Source organism: Manacus vitellinus, unplaced genomic scaffold, assembly GCF_001715985.3.
Source record: "Manacus vitellinus isolate BGI_N305 unplaced genomic scaffold, ASM171598v3 scaffold_9_pilon, whole genome shotgun sequence".
NCBI lineage: Eukaryota > Metazoa > Chordata > Aves > Passeriformes > Pipridae > Manacus > Manacus vitellinus.
Window position 1 is genome coordinate 21,887,243 of NW_021940917.1, and position 12,362 is coordinate 21,899,604.

Here is a 12,362-nt window from a genome sequence, read left to right on the forward strand (position 1 = left end):
ATGCCCATTTGGCAGTTTGGTAACTGGACATCAACTGAATATGGTCAGGTCTGTGTTTCACACTCCCCTTTACACCTGAGATACAACTGAATATGCACAAATCCTGGGTTGGTAAGAAGGCTCTCTCTAACTACTTATTCTGGACACAGCAGCTATAAAAATTGTAATGGGGCACCTGAGCATGAGATCTGGGCCCCTTTGACACTGCCAGGAAAGCACTGGCTACTTAACAGGAAACAAACTGGGGATTGCCTTTTTTTTCTGATGACACAATTTTTTTCAGCTAATTACAGGAATTCAGCGAGTCTTAAGCTGCACTTACCAAAATAGGATTACACATGCAACAAAATATTAGCATCTTAGCATGCTGACTTTTACAATTATTGTTTGGACTTGCAGGATAGGAAAAATTTTGATAGCATGGAGAAAACAGTTTTTAACATAATTAAACACAATTTCTAGCATTGGCTGCTAAGCCTTAAAAAACCAGCTTCAACAAGAAGGGAAATTTAAAGCTTAACAAAGACTGAAATTAAAGGAAAAAGTCTCAGAGTGGCAGAAAGCTGCCAGACTCCTTGGCAATCCCCTGAGGTCTCTGACAGCAGAGAACCAAGGACTCACATTTCCAAGGTCTGCAGTTGCACCAGGTCTGGCAGCCACAGCCCAGGCCTTGCAGAGGCTCCACTCACTTCCACTGAGGGTTTAAAAATGCTGGAACTTCCTTCCAAATAGGAATCGCCTTCTCTACCTAGTGCTAATAATTTTTCCCCCAGGTCTAAATATTAACATGCTGTAAAGAAACTGGTGTTTTGTAGACCTGAAAAGGCTTTAAATAGTCACATCTGTATTTTTGCCCAGACGTTTCAAAAAACTGTCTTTCATGATCAGTAAGGGCCTGCAACTGCTCTGAGTGGTAATCACTCTAGAAACTGGTTGTGCCATAAACTCTATGCACTGCTGAAGTACATGAAATGAAGATTACATTTAAAAAGTTGCAAAAATTATTTCCCTGCACTGTAGAAAATGTCTTTATTTGGCAAAATATCTATTTCAAACATAATGCAATTCTGTAAGGTTTTTTCAACTCAAGGATTTCCTGGCCCCTCATCCTCCAGGTTCTGCTGGTGGTTATCAATCCTTTCACAGAATAAAAATATGCACAATATTTATAACTCCTTGTGAAAAAATGTTTCTTTATGTCTTTATTTTTTCTATTAATAAAGAGCTTGCCAAGAACTCTGGGACCTTTTATTGGCTGAGATATAAATAGGTGGTATGCTTCAGAGCTAGAAGAAAGAGCAGGCCAGACTGCAATAATTCAATTGTGCTGCATTGCCTGAAAGCACAAAATCCTCATTGGCTGCAAATGGCTTTGTTCATTGTCAGCATAAAAGGTAAAGACATTAATGTCTTGCCTAGACTTTGACATATCTTGCACCATTCTGTATTTTTTTACATACATTTTAAATAAATAACAGTCATCCTAGGCAGAGAATGTCTCAATTTTATAGAGTTCACAGTGAATAAAAATAAATAAAATTGAAATAGAAAGAACAAGGCAGGGGTACAATTAGAATTTTAAGTTCACAATGGCCTAAATAAAAGGCTATTGTAAGGACATGTAAGGACAGCCTTTTAAGGCCTTCAGAATCTTCTGGCAGCATTCCCAGTCAGACCTGCCTTCACCACCCTGCAAAAGGAACCAGTGCTGGGAAATATCTTCCCAGCATCATTGTTACCTCTAGGTTGCATAAAAGGGAAGAAGAGGATGGATTATATCCTATTTTACCACTGGACAGAAGATTAGGATGCTCAGGGGGGTTGCAGACACCTACCCTCGGTGGCTTCCTTAAACTACAACGTTTAACTGGCAGAAGAGGCAAAAACTGAATACACAGACAAGTTTTTGACAAACTGCAGCAAGAAAATATATTAAAATATTTTTTTTTGTTTCAGATTAAGGGTGTCAAAAAGTTGATTGTTTTCAAAATGCTAATTTAAATGTAACTTACCTGATCTTCTCTGAGAAATCTCTCCACATCTCCATACCCAGGCACATACTTGTGTTTAATGACAAGCTCACACCACCGATGACGAACCTGTGGGAACACAAGTCATAAATATAATTCTGTACTAGTATTTCACCCGTGCAAAAAGGGTAAGAGTTAGATATAAACCCATGAAACAGGGAGCTTTCAGTTAAACTAAACAGTTTTGCCACCATATCTTTGCTAGTAACAGGTTTTAAGCGCCTTGTAAAGCATGTAATATCCATCTGTATTTGAGAAGCCATTATGCTGTTCCACCATGGACATACACATTGACAAAAACAGTCACTGACATTCTGAAATTAAATTTTCAGGTAAATCACAACTGAAAAAATGTTTTTATTTAAGTAGTATGAACATGAATTCCATATGTGTCTTTATGTTGTTGCCTTTACATTTCTGACTTTGTTCTTAGCTACTTTTTGTAGTGTCATCTGACTCTCCAGCAAGGCTTGCCCAGTTGTGGGCAGTGACCAGACTAACATTTGATATTCCATTAGTGGTTCAGCACTGACACAAAAGGAAAACAGGCAGGGGGAATAACTCCCAATCCTTCTGTTATAGCCTTTGCTCTTACAATCTTTCAAAAGTCAGGGCACCTAAGAACAATCACCTTTCATGATAAGAATAAAACATTAGCAGTTCTAATATTTTTTCAAAACTGAGTCCAAATTGTGCTTATATCAAGTAACTGAGCATGAACCTTTTTCTGAATGACAGATTTCTGATAACATTGAGAATGGGAGCCAGAAAGGGAGGGGGGGAAAGGCACACTAGAGTATTCTTGTGCTTTTGGAAATAAGGTATTTGAAAATAATTTCCTTTTCATACTAGTTCTTAGCAACTTTACATCTCAGGAAAAAATTTCACAGATTTATGTAATTAGATGTTAATTCTAGTAGCATAATTAATAAATTATAAACACTCACAGGTCGTGGAAGAGTCCTTTTTGTGTACTTGATATGCCTTTCCACCAACCCCTTACACACAATAGTTTGAATGAAATAAATTCACTCACGAATGAAATAAAAAGCTGCAGGGTTTTGGGGCCAAGTGGATTTTGCGCTCACTGCGTGTAAGATCCCTAACAGTTACAGTGCAGTGCATGGTAAGGAATAATTGCTGTCTCTTAAAGCTTTTTGCTGACAGAATAACAGCTGTTAAGATTCCTGCCAGTGGAACCGAAGCTCAATTTACAAAAGAAATAGCTTTCCAAGGTTCAGCTCACTTTGCAGTAGATGCCCATATTCATAATGTAGACTTTCAAAGCCCTACCCAGCTGCTGCTTCTCCCTCGAGACACTAAATGTTTCAGCAGTAAAACTCTTCCCAGGCAATCCAGCTTTGTCACAGGGTGTTTCTCACAGCACCAAGTAGCTCCATGCCTGGACAAAACTATCCAGGCTCAAAACTTAACATACCCCTCTCCCATCTGTAGAGTGAATTAACCAAACAGAATATAAACACATTTAAAAGACTGCAGATATATTTTATTTTGCACATTTTGCCATATATTAAAAAAAAACCCAACCAAACAAAAAAAACCCAAACAGGATTCCTTATGTATTCTCAAAGTGATGTGGAGAACTGTAGGGAGGAGAAAGGGACTGTGGTCCCCTCCTGTGATCACTGCTCTTCTACTTCTCATGGTCCAGCAGTTACAGCACTTACCCAGGAGGTGAGCAATCAAGTCCAGCTTTTGTAGCTGCTCAAGATCTCAAACTGTGCCTTCAGTGGGGATATTTCAACAGCAGATTATAATGTATTCTGGGATGGGGCTCTCTTCATGCCTCCTGGTGGAGCTGTTTTTTCCCCTGAAGTTATTAAAACATCTATTGCTCCTAAAGGAGGAGTCACAAGACTTTAGGGCCTGTATTTCTGAGTACTCTCGAAAAGAAGTAGGGACCTGGCTCACAAGCCAGTTTGCCCCCAAAACATATTTTGTGGTGCAACCCCTGTAGCTGCATGGACAGCAGAACAGAAGTTCTCTCTGTGAAGCCACTCACATGGTCTTACTTCACATACCAACGTCATGTGGGACTGACTGACATTTGCACCGTGGCCTGATCATCAGAATCCCAAGGACTTTGGAAAACATGGAATTAAGCTGTGCCTACTCCCTTAACTGTTCTGTCTTTGGCAACCAACCTCCTTTCAAACAGTTAAAAACTATTTATTTGCTGAGTGAGGTCTGGGACAGAACACACTTTCCTTTCTCTCCTTTGCCTTTCTTCCTTTCTTTCCCAGGGTGAGCACAAATCCCAGCATGTTCCCAGATCCGAAATGCTGGCACTCTGCCAGCTGGGCCAGAAGCAGCATGTCTGTTATCCTCAGATTACACGTTTGTCTCCTGTCTCCCCAAGCCCCAGATGCTCCCATGGCAGAGCAAACTGGGGAGAATCACACCGTGGAACCGGGGGCTCAGTCAGCCCGGGGGCCCCCCCATGGCTTGTGTGGGACCTCAGGGAGGAGAGCACGGGCATCAGGGCTGGCTGGAGCCCAGGAGGGGCAGGGGGTACCCTGGATAACGTGGGCTGCACTCACACCTTGGTTCTCTCCTGCCCCTGCCCACGACAGCCACGGTTCCCAGACCTCAGCTACAGCAAAGGCATTAATTCCCCAGATACTCCACTGCACTATAAAGAAGCAATTTTTCTGGGATACTCCGCGCCCTAGGCTGATTCCATGAACATAAGACTTTTAGTCACATAACAGTAGTGTGGAAAAAAATAATTCAATTCCCAGAGTCTCGTCCAACGCTTAGAGTGGGAAAAGTGAACCAGGCCCCACATCCTCCCAGCCCCGTGAATGAGTCATGTGAGCAGGCACTGTTGACAAAACAGACTCAAAAGGAAATTTTGAAAACTGAGGAGCTTGTGGTAGGACTGAGCTAACCATACTGCATCCTGTGTGTACTCTTCTTGGCTTTTCTTTTCCTCCCAGGAGCAAATACTCAGTGGCAAAAATAAGAATGCATTAGTCCTCTCCCAGTTTTCTCCCTGCATGTTTCTCTGAGCTGTTCTGCACAGTTCAGAGATGCACACCATATGTCACTTTGGCTGCTTACACCATGAACAACAAACCAAACCTGAAAAGTAATGTACAGCAATCCATCCTGTTATTGCTGGCAGAAAGCACACAGGACTTTTCTGGATCTGAAGCAACACCTTCAACTGTCCAACCACCCACACACACTGTTACTGGTCTGGCAGCTGCAAGGACCCACATGCCAAAGTTGGAAACACAATTTCTTCCCTTAGCCTGCAGGAGCTGTCCTTCCAAGCCCATGCCTGACCCCCCCCAGGATGGGGAGCAGTGGGCACAGGGGTGATGGGGGCCTGCTGACACCTCAGACTCCTCCTGGATGGATTCTCATGGCTTGGAAATAGGTTTTTTTTCCTCCTGCCCTGCTTCTGGAGGTGGTGCAGACATTGCCACTGCCGGCTTTGTAAGCTAAATAGAGTTTGTTACTGTGATTTCTGCAAGACACTACTGCTATTAGTAGTGCATTTCTGAGGCACAGTCCAGTGGCGGGAAGATACTGAGACAGTGACTGTCTCAAGTACAATATTTGATTTTCATAAACATCAACCACACTGAGATGTAAATATTGGCTAGCACCTCAACAGAACATCTTGGAAAGGATGCTGCCAGACAGCAGAGTTCTAAATTTAGGAGCAGCATCTTATACAAATAACTCCAGGGGCCTCATAGTATCTTTTAATTTCATTTTAATATAAATATTATTTGTATCTCAAACATTACCTGTTTGAGTTACAGTGCTATGGAAGATAACAGGAAACCAAAATTATGCTTAGTCTGTTTTCAGACAATACAAGCTGCTGCATGAGATTAGTTAAGGGAAATAAATACTTACATAAAATATACTAATAATCCATCTCTAAGGACAGTCCTCTTGTTTCAGCAATCTGGGCCAAGACCTTTGGGAAATGGTGCTTGAAGCTGATGGACTAAACCCATCTAAGGCATCACATGGATGGCTTGACTTTCGAAAGAAAAGCTCCCAGTGACATACATACCAGGGAAACAACATTTTTGAGCTATTTTCAACACATCTTAAATGAAAGATATACTAATTTTTTCTGAGCTGGGTGATAAATTCCTTTATCTAATCCATATTATTCTCCCCTGTGCCACACAATCATAGAATGGCTTGTGTTGAAAGGGATCTTAAAGATCATCCAGTCCCATCCCCTGCCATGGGCAGGAACACCTTCCACTAGACCAGGTTGCTCCAAGCCCCATCCAACCTGGTCTTGGACATCTTCAGGGATGGGGCACCCATAATTTCTCTGGCCAACCTGTTGTACTGCCTCACCACCATCACATTAAAGAATTTTTTTCCAAAAACATCTAATCTAAAACATCTAATCTAAACCTGCTCTCTCTGAGTTTGAAGCCATTCCCCCTTGTCCACTCCCTCCAGGCCCCTGTGAAAAGTCTCTCTCCATATTTCCTGTAGGCTCCCTTCAGGTACTGAAAGGCTGTAACTGGGTCACTTTAAAGCCTTCTCTTTTCCAGACTGAACAATCCCAGTTCTCTCAGCCTTTCCTCATAGGAGAGGTGCTCCATCCCTCTGATCACCTTGCTGACCCTCCTCTGGACTCTCTCCAGCAGCTCCATGTCCTCCCTGTGCTGTTCCCCAGGGCTGGAGCAGCTCTGCAGGGGGGTCTCACCTGAGGGGGCAGAGGGGCAGAATCCCCCCCCTTGACAATCAGACAAGCCTAGAAAACATCCTCAAAGAAAGCTTCACATGTTACATTGCAATGATCAGGCTTGCTCGTGTTCTCAATCATAAAACAAAAAATAAATATTTTACTTCTGAGGTCTACCAGTAAGATTTAGAAAACAAGTAATTTAAACCATGCCTTTGTTAAGAGGAGAAAGGAAGCTAGACTTTACTAAGCCTTTTGGTCTGCAAACAGGAGACTGGCTTCAGGGAAAATGAGTACATTTTGCTAATAGCTGGATCCAATTTAACAGGCGCCATGAGACAACAAATCTAAATCACTGAACAAAAGCAACATACTTAGAGACCTTAGAAAATGGGGTACTTTGAAATAAATAGAGTAAGCTATTGTGCAACAAAATGGAACCTTTATTAAAGGTATGAGGCATATGTGACTTTTATAAAACACAACAACTTGGCTCTTAAATGTTAATTAAAGAGCCCCAGAGGTCAGACTACAGTCTTTTTTCCATAGAGGAAAAAATACACAGAACTTTTCCAAATAACCAAGCTATGCTACTACAGATTAGTTTTAATTAACAATAAGGAAGTTTTATCTCCAGAGCACCGGAATTTTGTTCTGCTCCATCTGAAAGCATTTATCTCCAGTCTCTTCCTATCTACACATAAATTGGATTCAAATATTAGATCATTTTCCTAGATAATTAAAGAACAACACCACATGTTACAGGACAATACTTGGACTAAAGAACAGGTTTTACAATTGCTTAACATGGGATAATTACAGTTTAAGAATTGCAAATTTTACAGTGCATTTAATTACTTTTTTGCCCCCTCTATCTTAGGTGAAATAGTTACACTTTAATACACCAGCCAGGTTGCACCACAGACTTTTCATTCTATATAATCTGATTTTCAAATGGGCACTCCTATCTTTTATGCCACAGTACACTCATGCACGTGAATTTGATTTCATTGCCACTTGCCCAAGTAAGGGATGCTGAAGCAGCTCACAAGGAGCAATGAAACAGCCATGTTACAACTGTGTTGACAGAATACCAGTCTGGCAATCTGAAAAAGTGTACTTATTAGCCAAAAACCTACTGGATGCAAGGAGAATGGATTCATAATTTTGGCAAGGATTCCGTAATTGTGATTATTTTGTACGCCAAGGGTTTGTCAGAAGACTCCATTAAACACCCCATTTTCCAGAGCTATGGTCCAAGTGACAATTTAACCTTGAATTCAAAAACCAGCTTTTGGTAGCCTTACTCCTGCTGGATTTTACTGTGAGCACTGGGATGGACCCCTGTTTAGCAGCTGGACCTGAGGCAGATGGAACTCCCTGAGCTCCTCGTGCCCTGCCCTGGCCCCTACTGGTTGCACAGGCAGACCCCAGCGCCGATTCCTGCAGCCTTGGACAACTTCCCTTCCCTCTGTGCATCCCAGCATGAGTGTCTTTGCCCACTGGCAACCCAGCAAAATGAAGCATTGTTATTCAGGAAACCCTAAGGCAGCAATGGGCTGGCTAATCAAAATTTTCATCAGGAGTTAATTGTCTTTCTGCAGGGAACTTTGTAGGTCTAAAATAATTTAAAATCTGGAGTACAAACTGCTCACTAAAAGATCACTGAAAAGCTAATTTTAGTGGAATACCAGACTTTAAATTTTGGTAATATGGGTATCAGTATTCTACTTTCTGTATTTCATTTTACTCCTTCTGATTTGTACTTCTGCACAGATCAAGCAATTGCTCACTATGAGGGGTGTTGACAACAGGGGAGAAGGACTTGCAGGCCTCATCTCTCCCTTCTCCACTCATCTGCACTGATGAAGGAGCCATTGGTAGAGCCCATGCAACAACTGCATTTTATTTAGTAAGAGAAAAGAAAGATGTTGTACAATCAAGCTTTTGAAAGGCAAAAGTTGTTTGTTCAACATCAGCCCGTGGGACAGCTGGTGGTATTTGAAGCTGTACTTGTGCCAGTGGTCAGGCAGCACAATCCCACAGCTCTGCCAGCCTCAGGGAGCAACAGATGCCTGCTTTTCCTTCTCACCTTTACAAAAGCGATTATGGGCATGTGTTTCCTTCCCATCCCTTTTCCTCCCCTCCAACCACATGCTCCTGTTGTAGTATTCACCCAGTTCTACGCAACACAACTGAACTTTACTATTAAAAAGTTTCTGTAGCACCACACCCTCGCTGAAGAGTAACCTGATAAGCTCCCCCAGACCGTAAACATGACTCCACTTCCAGCGGCAAATCAAACAGGTACCTTTCCCACAGCCAGTGCTGGAGGTTCTTTCCTCCATAAGCACACAGAAGCCTGGGAATCACAAAACATGCTGCTTCAGAAAGCCCAAGCAGGGCAGGGGGCATCCCTGCTGCTCTCCATGATCATAGGGCGCAGCGACCTAAAGATAGCACTTCAGGACAAGATTCATTCTTGGCAATGAGGCAGATGCTGAGGGCTTGCTTGGAGAAGACAAATGTCCTTTTTGTCCCACCTCAGGTTCACAGAGAGCTCCCAATTACAGAGCAGACACTCTTCTCCCTATGTGGGCCCCATCTGTGATCAATGACAGCTGTGTTGGGAGAAGAAAAATTTTCCAAAAGAAGTCAGAAAAGGCAAGAGACTAAGAAACCATGTCTAATCCCTTTTCAAAGGTGGCACAGGCCGTGCCTCTCTTCTGATGTCAAAGCTCTCACTGAGAATAAGTAAGTGGCTTGGTTGGGATGCCTAATGCTGTAATCTCAATGCTCTTCAGCTCTGCCAACCTGGCCTTGGACACTACCAGGGATGGGGCAGCCACAGCTTCTCTGGGCAACCTGTGCTAGTGTCTCACCACTCCCGCAGTAAAGAATTTCTTACTAATAGCTAATCTATCTTTCAGTTTGAAGCTATTACCCCTTATCCTATCCTAACAATATCTCTGCAATCAGCAGAAAATTTTTTTTGTATCAACATAGCAAGTGATTCAAATACTTCCTCTGACCACTGTCTCTCCCAGCTGTCTCTGGACAGAGTCTGCTTACAGTTTTTACCCATACAGTGTCTGCATAAGTGTTTGAACATAAGTTATTTACATATGCACATGAAAGTGTGCTGGGCTTATAAAACCATACATTACAGTGGGAAAGAGCACATAAACACATACATCAGATGCAGAATTCCAACTCTGAAGAGTCTGAGATCAAGCACACGAACTGTCTGTTACCAATTATGATTAAATTATAACTCCTGTTCAGCAAAAGGAAAGGTTGCTGCAAGTATTAAGGCAACAGTAAGCTACCCTGTTTGCCTATGCCCCTCTCTCCATCCCTCTGCTTCTATCTCCTCCCTCCTGTAACTAGAGGCAACAAAAAGAGTCTTCCTTTTATCTTTGGTCTCCCACAGAGACTGTGGTCAAATCATTTGTTATTTCCAAGCAAGATTACTGTCACAGATGGAATCTGGAGCTCCATATGAAAAAAAGACTCAAATTCCAAGCAATGAACAACATGGCTGCCTGGTTTTTCCACAGTTTAGGTCACACCCAGTCTATTCAGCCCATGCTCACGACCTTCTAATTTCACATAGTTTAAAACCTGACTTCCAATTTTCAAAACAATTAAACATAAGATTTTGACTCCAAAGACAAAGACCTTTCACTATCACACGCCCCCCCTTCTCCAACCCCCAGCAAAAATTCATGAGAAATACACTGATTTTATAAACTAAGAAGGAATATGGTCATTCCTGCAATGACAACACCTGGATCTTACTCCATGTTACACATTTTTAAGTCATCTCCTCCTCTTCTATTCCCTGCTGCTGGATTACAGTGACTGTTGTTGCTCAGGATGATGCTCACACCATGTTGGACACAACAAAATTCCTCCCCAGCACCACTGCAACTCCAAATGGCACAGAGCTGAAAGGAGCACAGCAGACTTTCCCCCACAAGTTAAGTCAGTGACTGAGTGGTGGAACAAGATGTGTGGCTGAGGCAATGATGTCAGAACCAGCTATGGTCAGCAGTTTTGAATTGTCCCGTTTCTTGAACTATTTAGACCTCAGAGGGCAGAGCAGCTTTTTTCTGAATTGTGGTCCTATTCAAGCATAACCTGCATCTGCAGGCAGTCTTTAATCAGGAATGAGAAGTACTAGATGAGCTATTTGGAGGAAGCCACAAAATAGGTTTATTTTAAATAAAAAGTATTTTCAGATTTTTTTCCCAGAACTAAAAAACCAAACCAAACCAAACCTCCTCCCACCCCTCCTTACCCCCCCAAAAAACCAACCCAACCCTACTGCTGATAGTTAGGGGATTTTGTTTGTGCTTAAAAAGAACCCACACCCTTCCTTGACATCATGGCCACTATACCAGTGCTTCATTTATATGCAAACAGAGTAATCTTTTAAATTTCATGACAAGGCCAGGTTTGTATTACAGTGCTGTTTGTACTGCCCTACACAGAATACTGTATAAAATTTTATATAAATCAGTTCCATCGAATTCAGAACACCTTTGGGATTGAGTTCAGAAGCCCAGATAACTCCACCACTTTATTCTCCTGCTGGACAGCAGGACATAGAATTATCTCCAATGCCTTCCTCCATGGATTATCTGCATAAGCAGTAAAAAGAGGCCAAATCAACCCAGTTACATACTTGGTTCCCTCTTACCATCAGCTCCCCTGCTTTCCAAGACTCACTAAGTTGCTGGGCTGCCAGATAAAAACGAAATTAAGTCCAAAACCAGTTAGAAAAATAAGGGGTGACAAGTGCCCAGCAGCAGTGATGGCACCAGCCGGGGGCACAAACACTCCTGTCCATGTCTCTCAGCAGCCAGGGAGATCCCTGGGGACAAACCTGCTGCTGCTGCCTCTGCAGGGGCTGGGACCACAACTGCTGACAGTGCAAAGCTATTTTCAGTGCTCCACAAATCCTGTGCTCTGATCGTGCCCTTCAGCTAATGCTGAGGGAGGGATTTGCTGTTCTTAAGTGGCTGGAAAAGCCCCCCTACTTCACATGTAGCAACAAATCTGCCCAAATTATAGCTGCTGGAGATTATCCTTGGTTCAGTCTCACGGATTCATCCCAACACACCCATTCAGCCACGACAGGCACATGAGTCAGAGTCTCACGGGACGACTCCCACTGCTCTGACTGGAAGAGCTTTTCCCTCATCTTGTTCCAATTTTCTCAGCTTCACACTGAATTTTGGACCTCATCTTTGGCAAGCAAGTCGTAGAAGCTACTCTTTTCAAAGCTCTTTTCATTGGAAAAAGATCCAACTCCCGCACATGCACACTTGTGAAAAACTATCTTAATTAATATCAGTACCAATATCACCTGTGCCAAAGAGCCTGCATTTTGCATTTAGATGCAACATGAAGAATATGAAACAGGTTGAAGACTCAAAATTTATCGAAATCACAGAGGACCTTTTGCAAGTGGCTGCTCCTTCAGTCAATACATTTATCAGGGACAGGGATAATTTACAGTACCCTGAAATTAGTGAAAATGGGAAAGATTTTCTATGACAGAGATATATTCCTTGTTAGGGTTTGCTAGGGGAAGTATGAGGAGAAGGGCTGGGAAAGAAAAGTGTATTTCT

The 12,362-nt window shown here is 42.4% G+C and overlaps 1 protein-coding gene across 6 annotated transcripts in view; it reads right to left on the reverse strand.

Annotated features, from left to right (window-relative positions):
* Positions 1–12,362, reverse strand: part of AOPEP (aminopeptidase O (putative)) — a 151,887-nt gene that overhangs the window by 6,765 nt on the left and 132,760 nt on the right. For all 6 annotated transcript variants that reach the window (XM_018086009.1, XM_018086007.1, XM_018086008.1 and 3 more), the window contains one exon: positions 2,013–2,099. In XM_018086009.1, the coding sequence (XP_017941498.1) occupies positions 2,013–2,099 (87 nt within the window). The remainder of the gene's footprint in view (positions 1–2,012; positions 2,100–12,362) is intronic.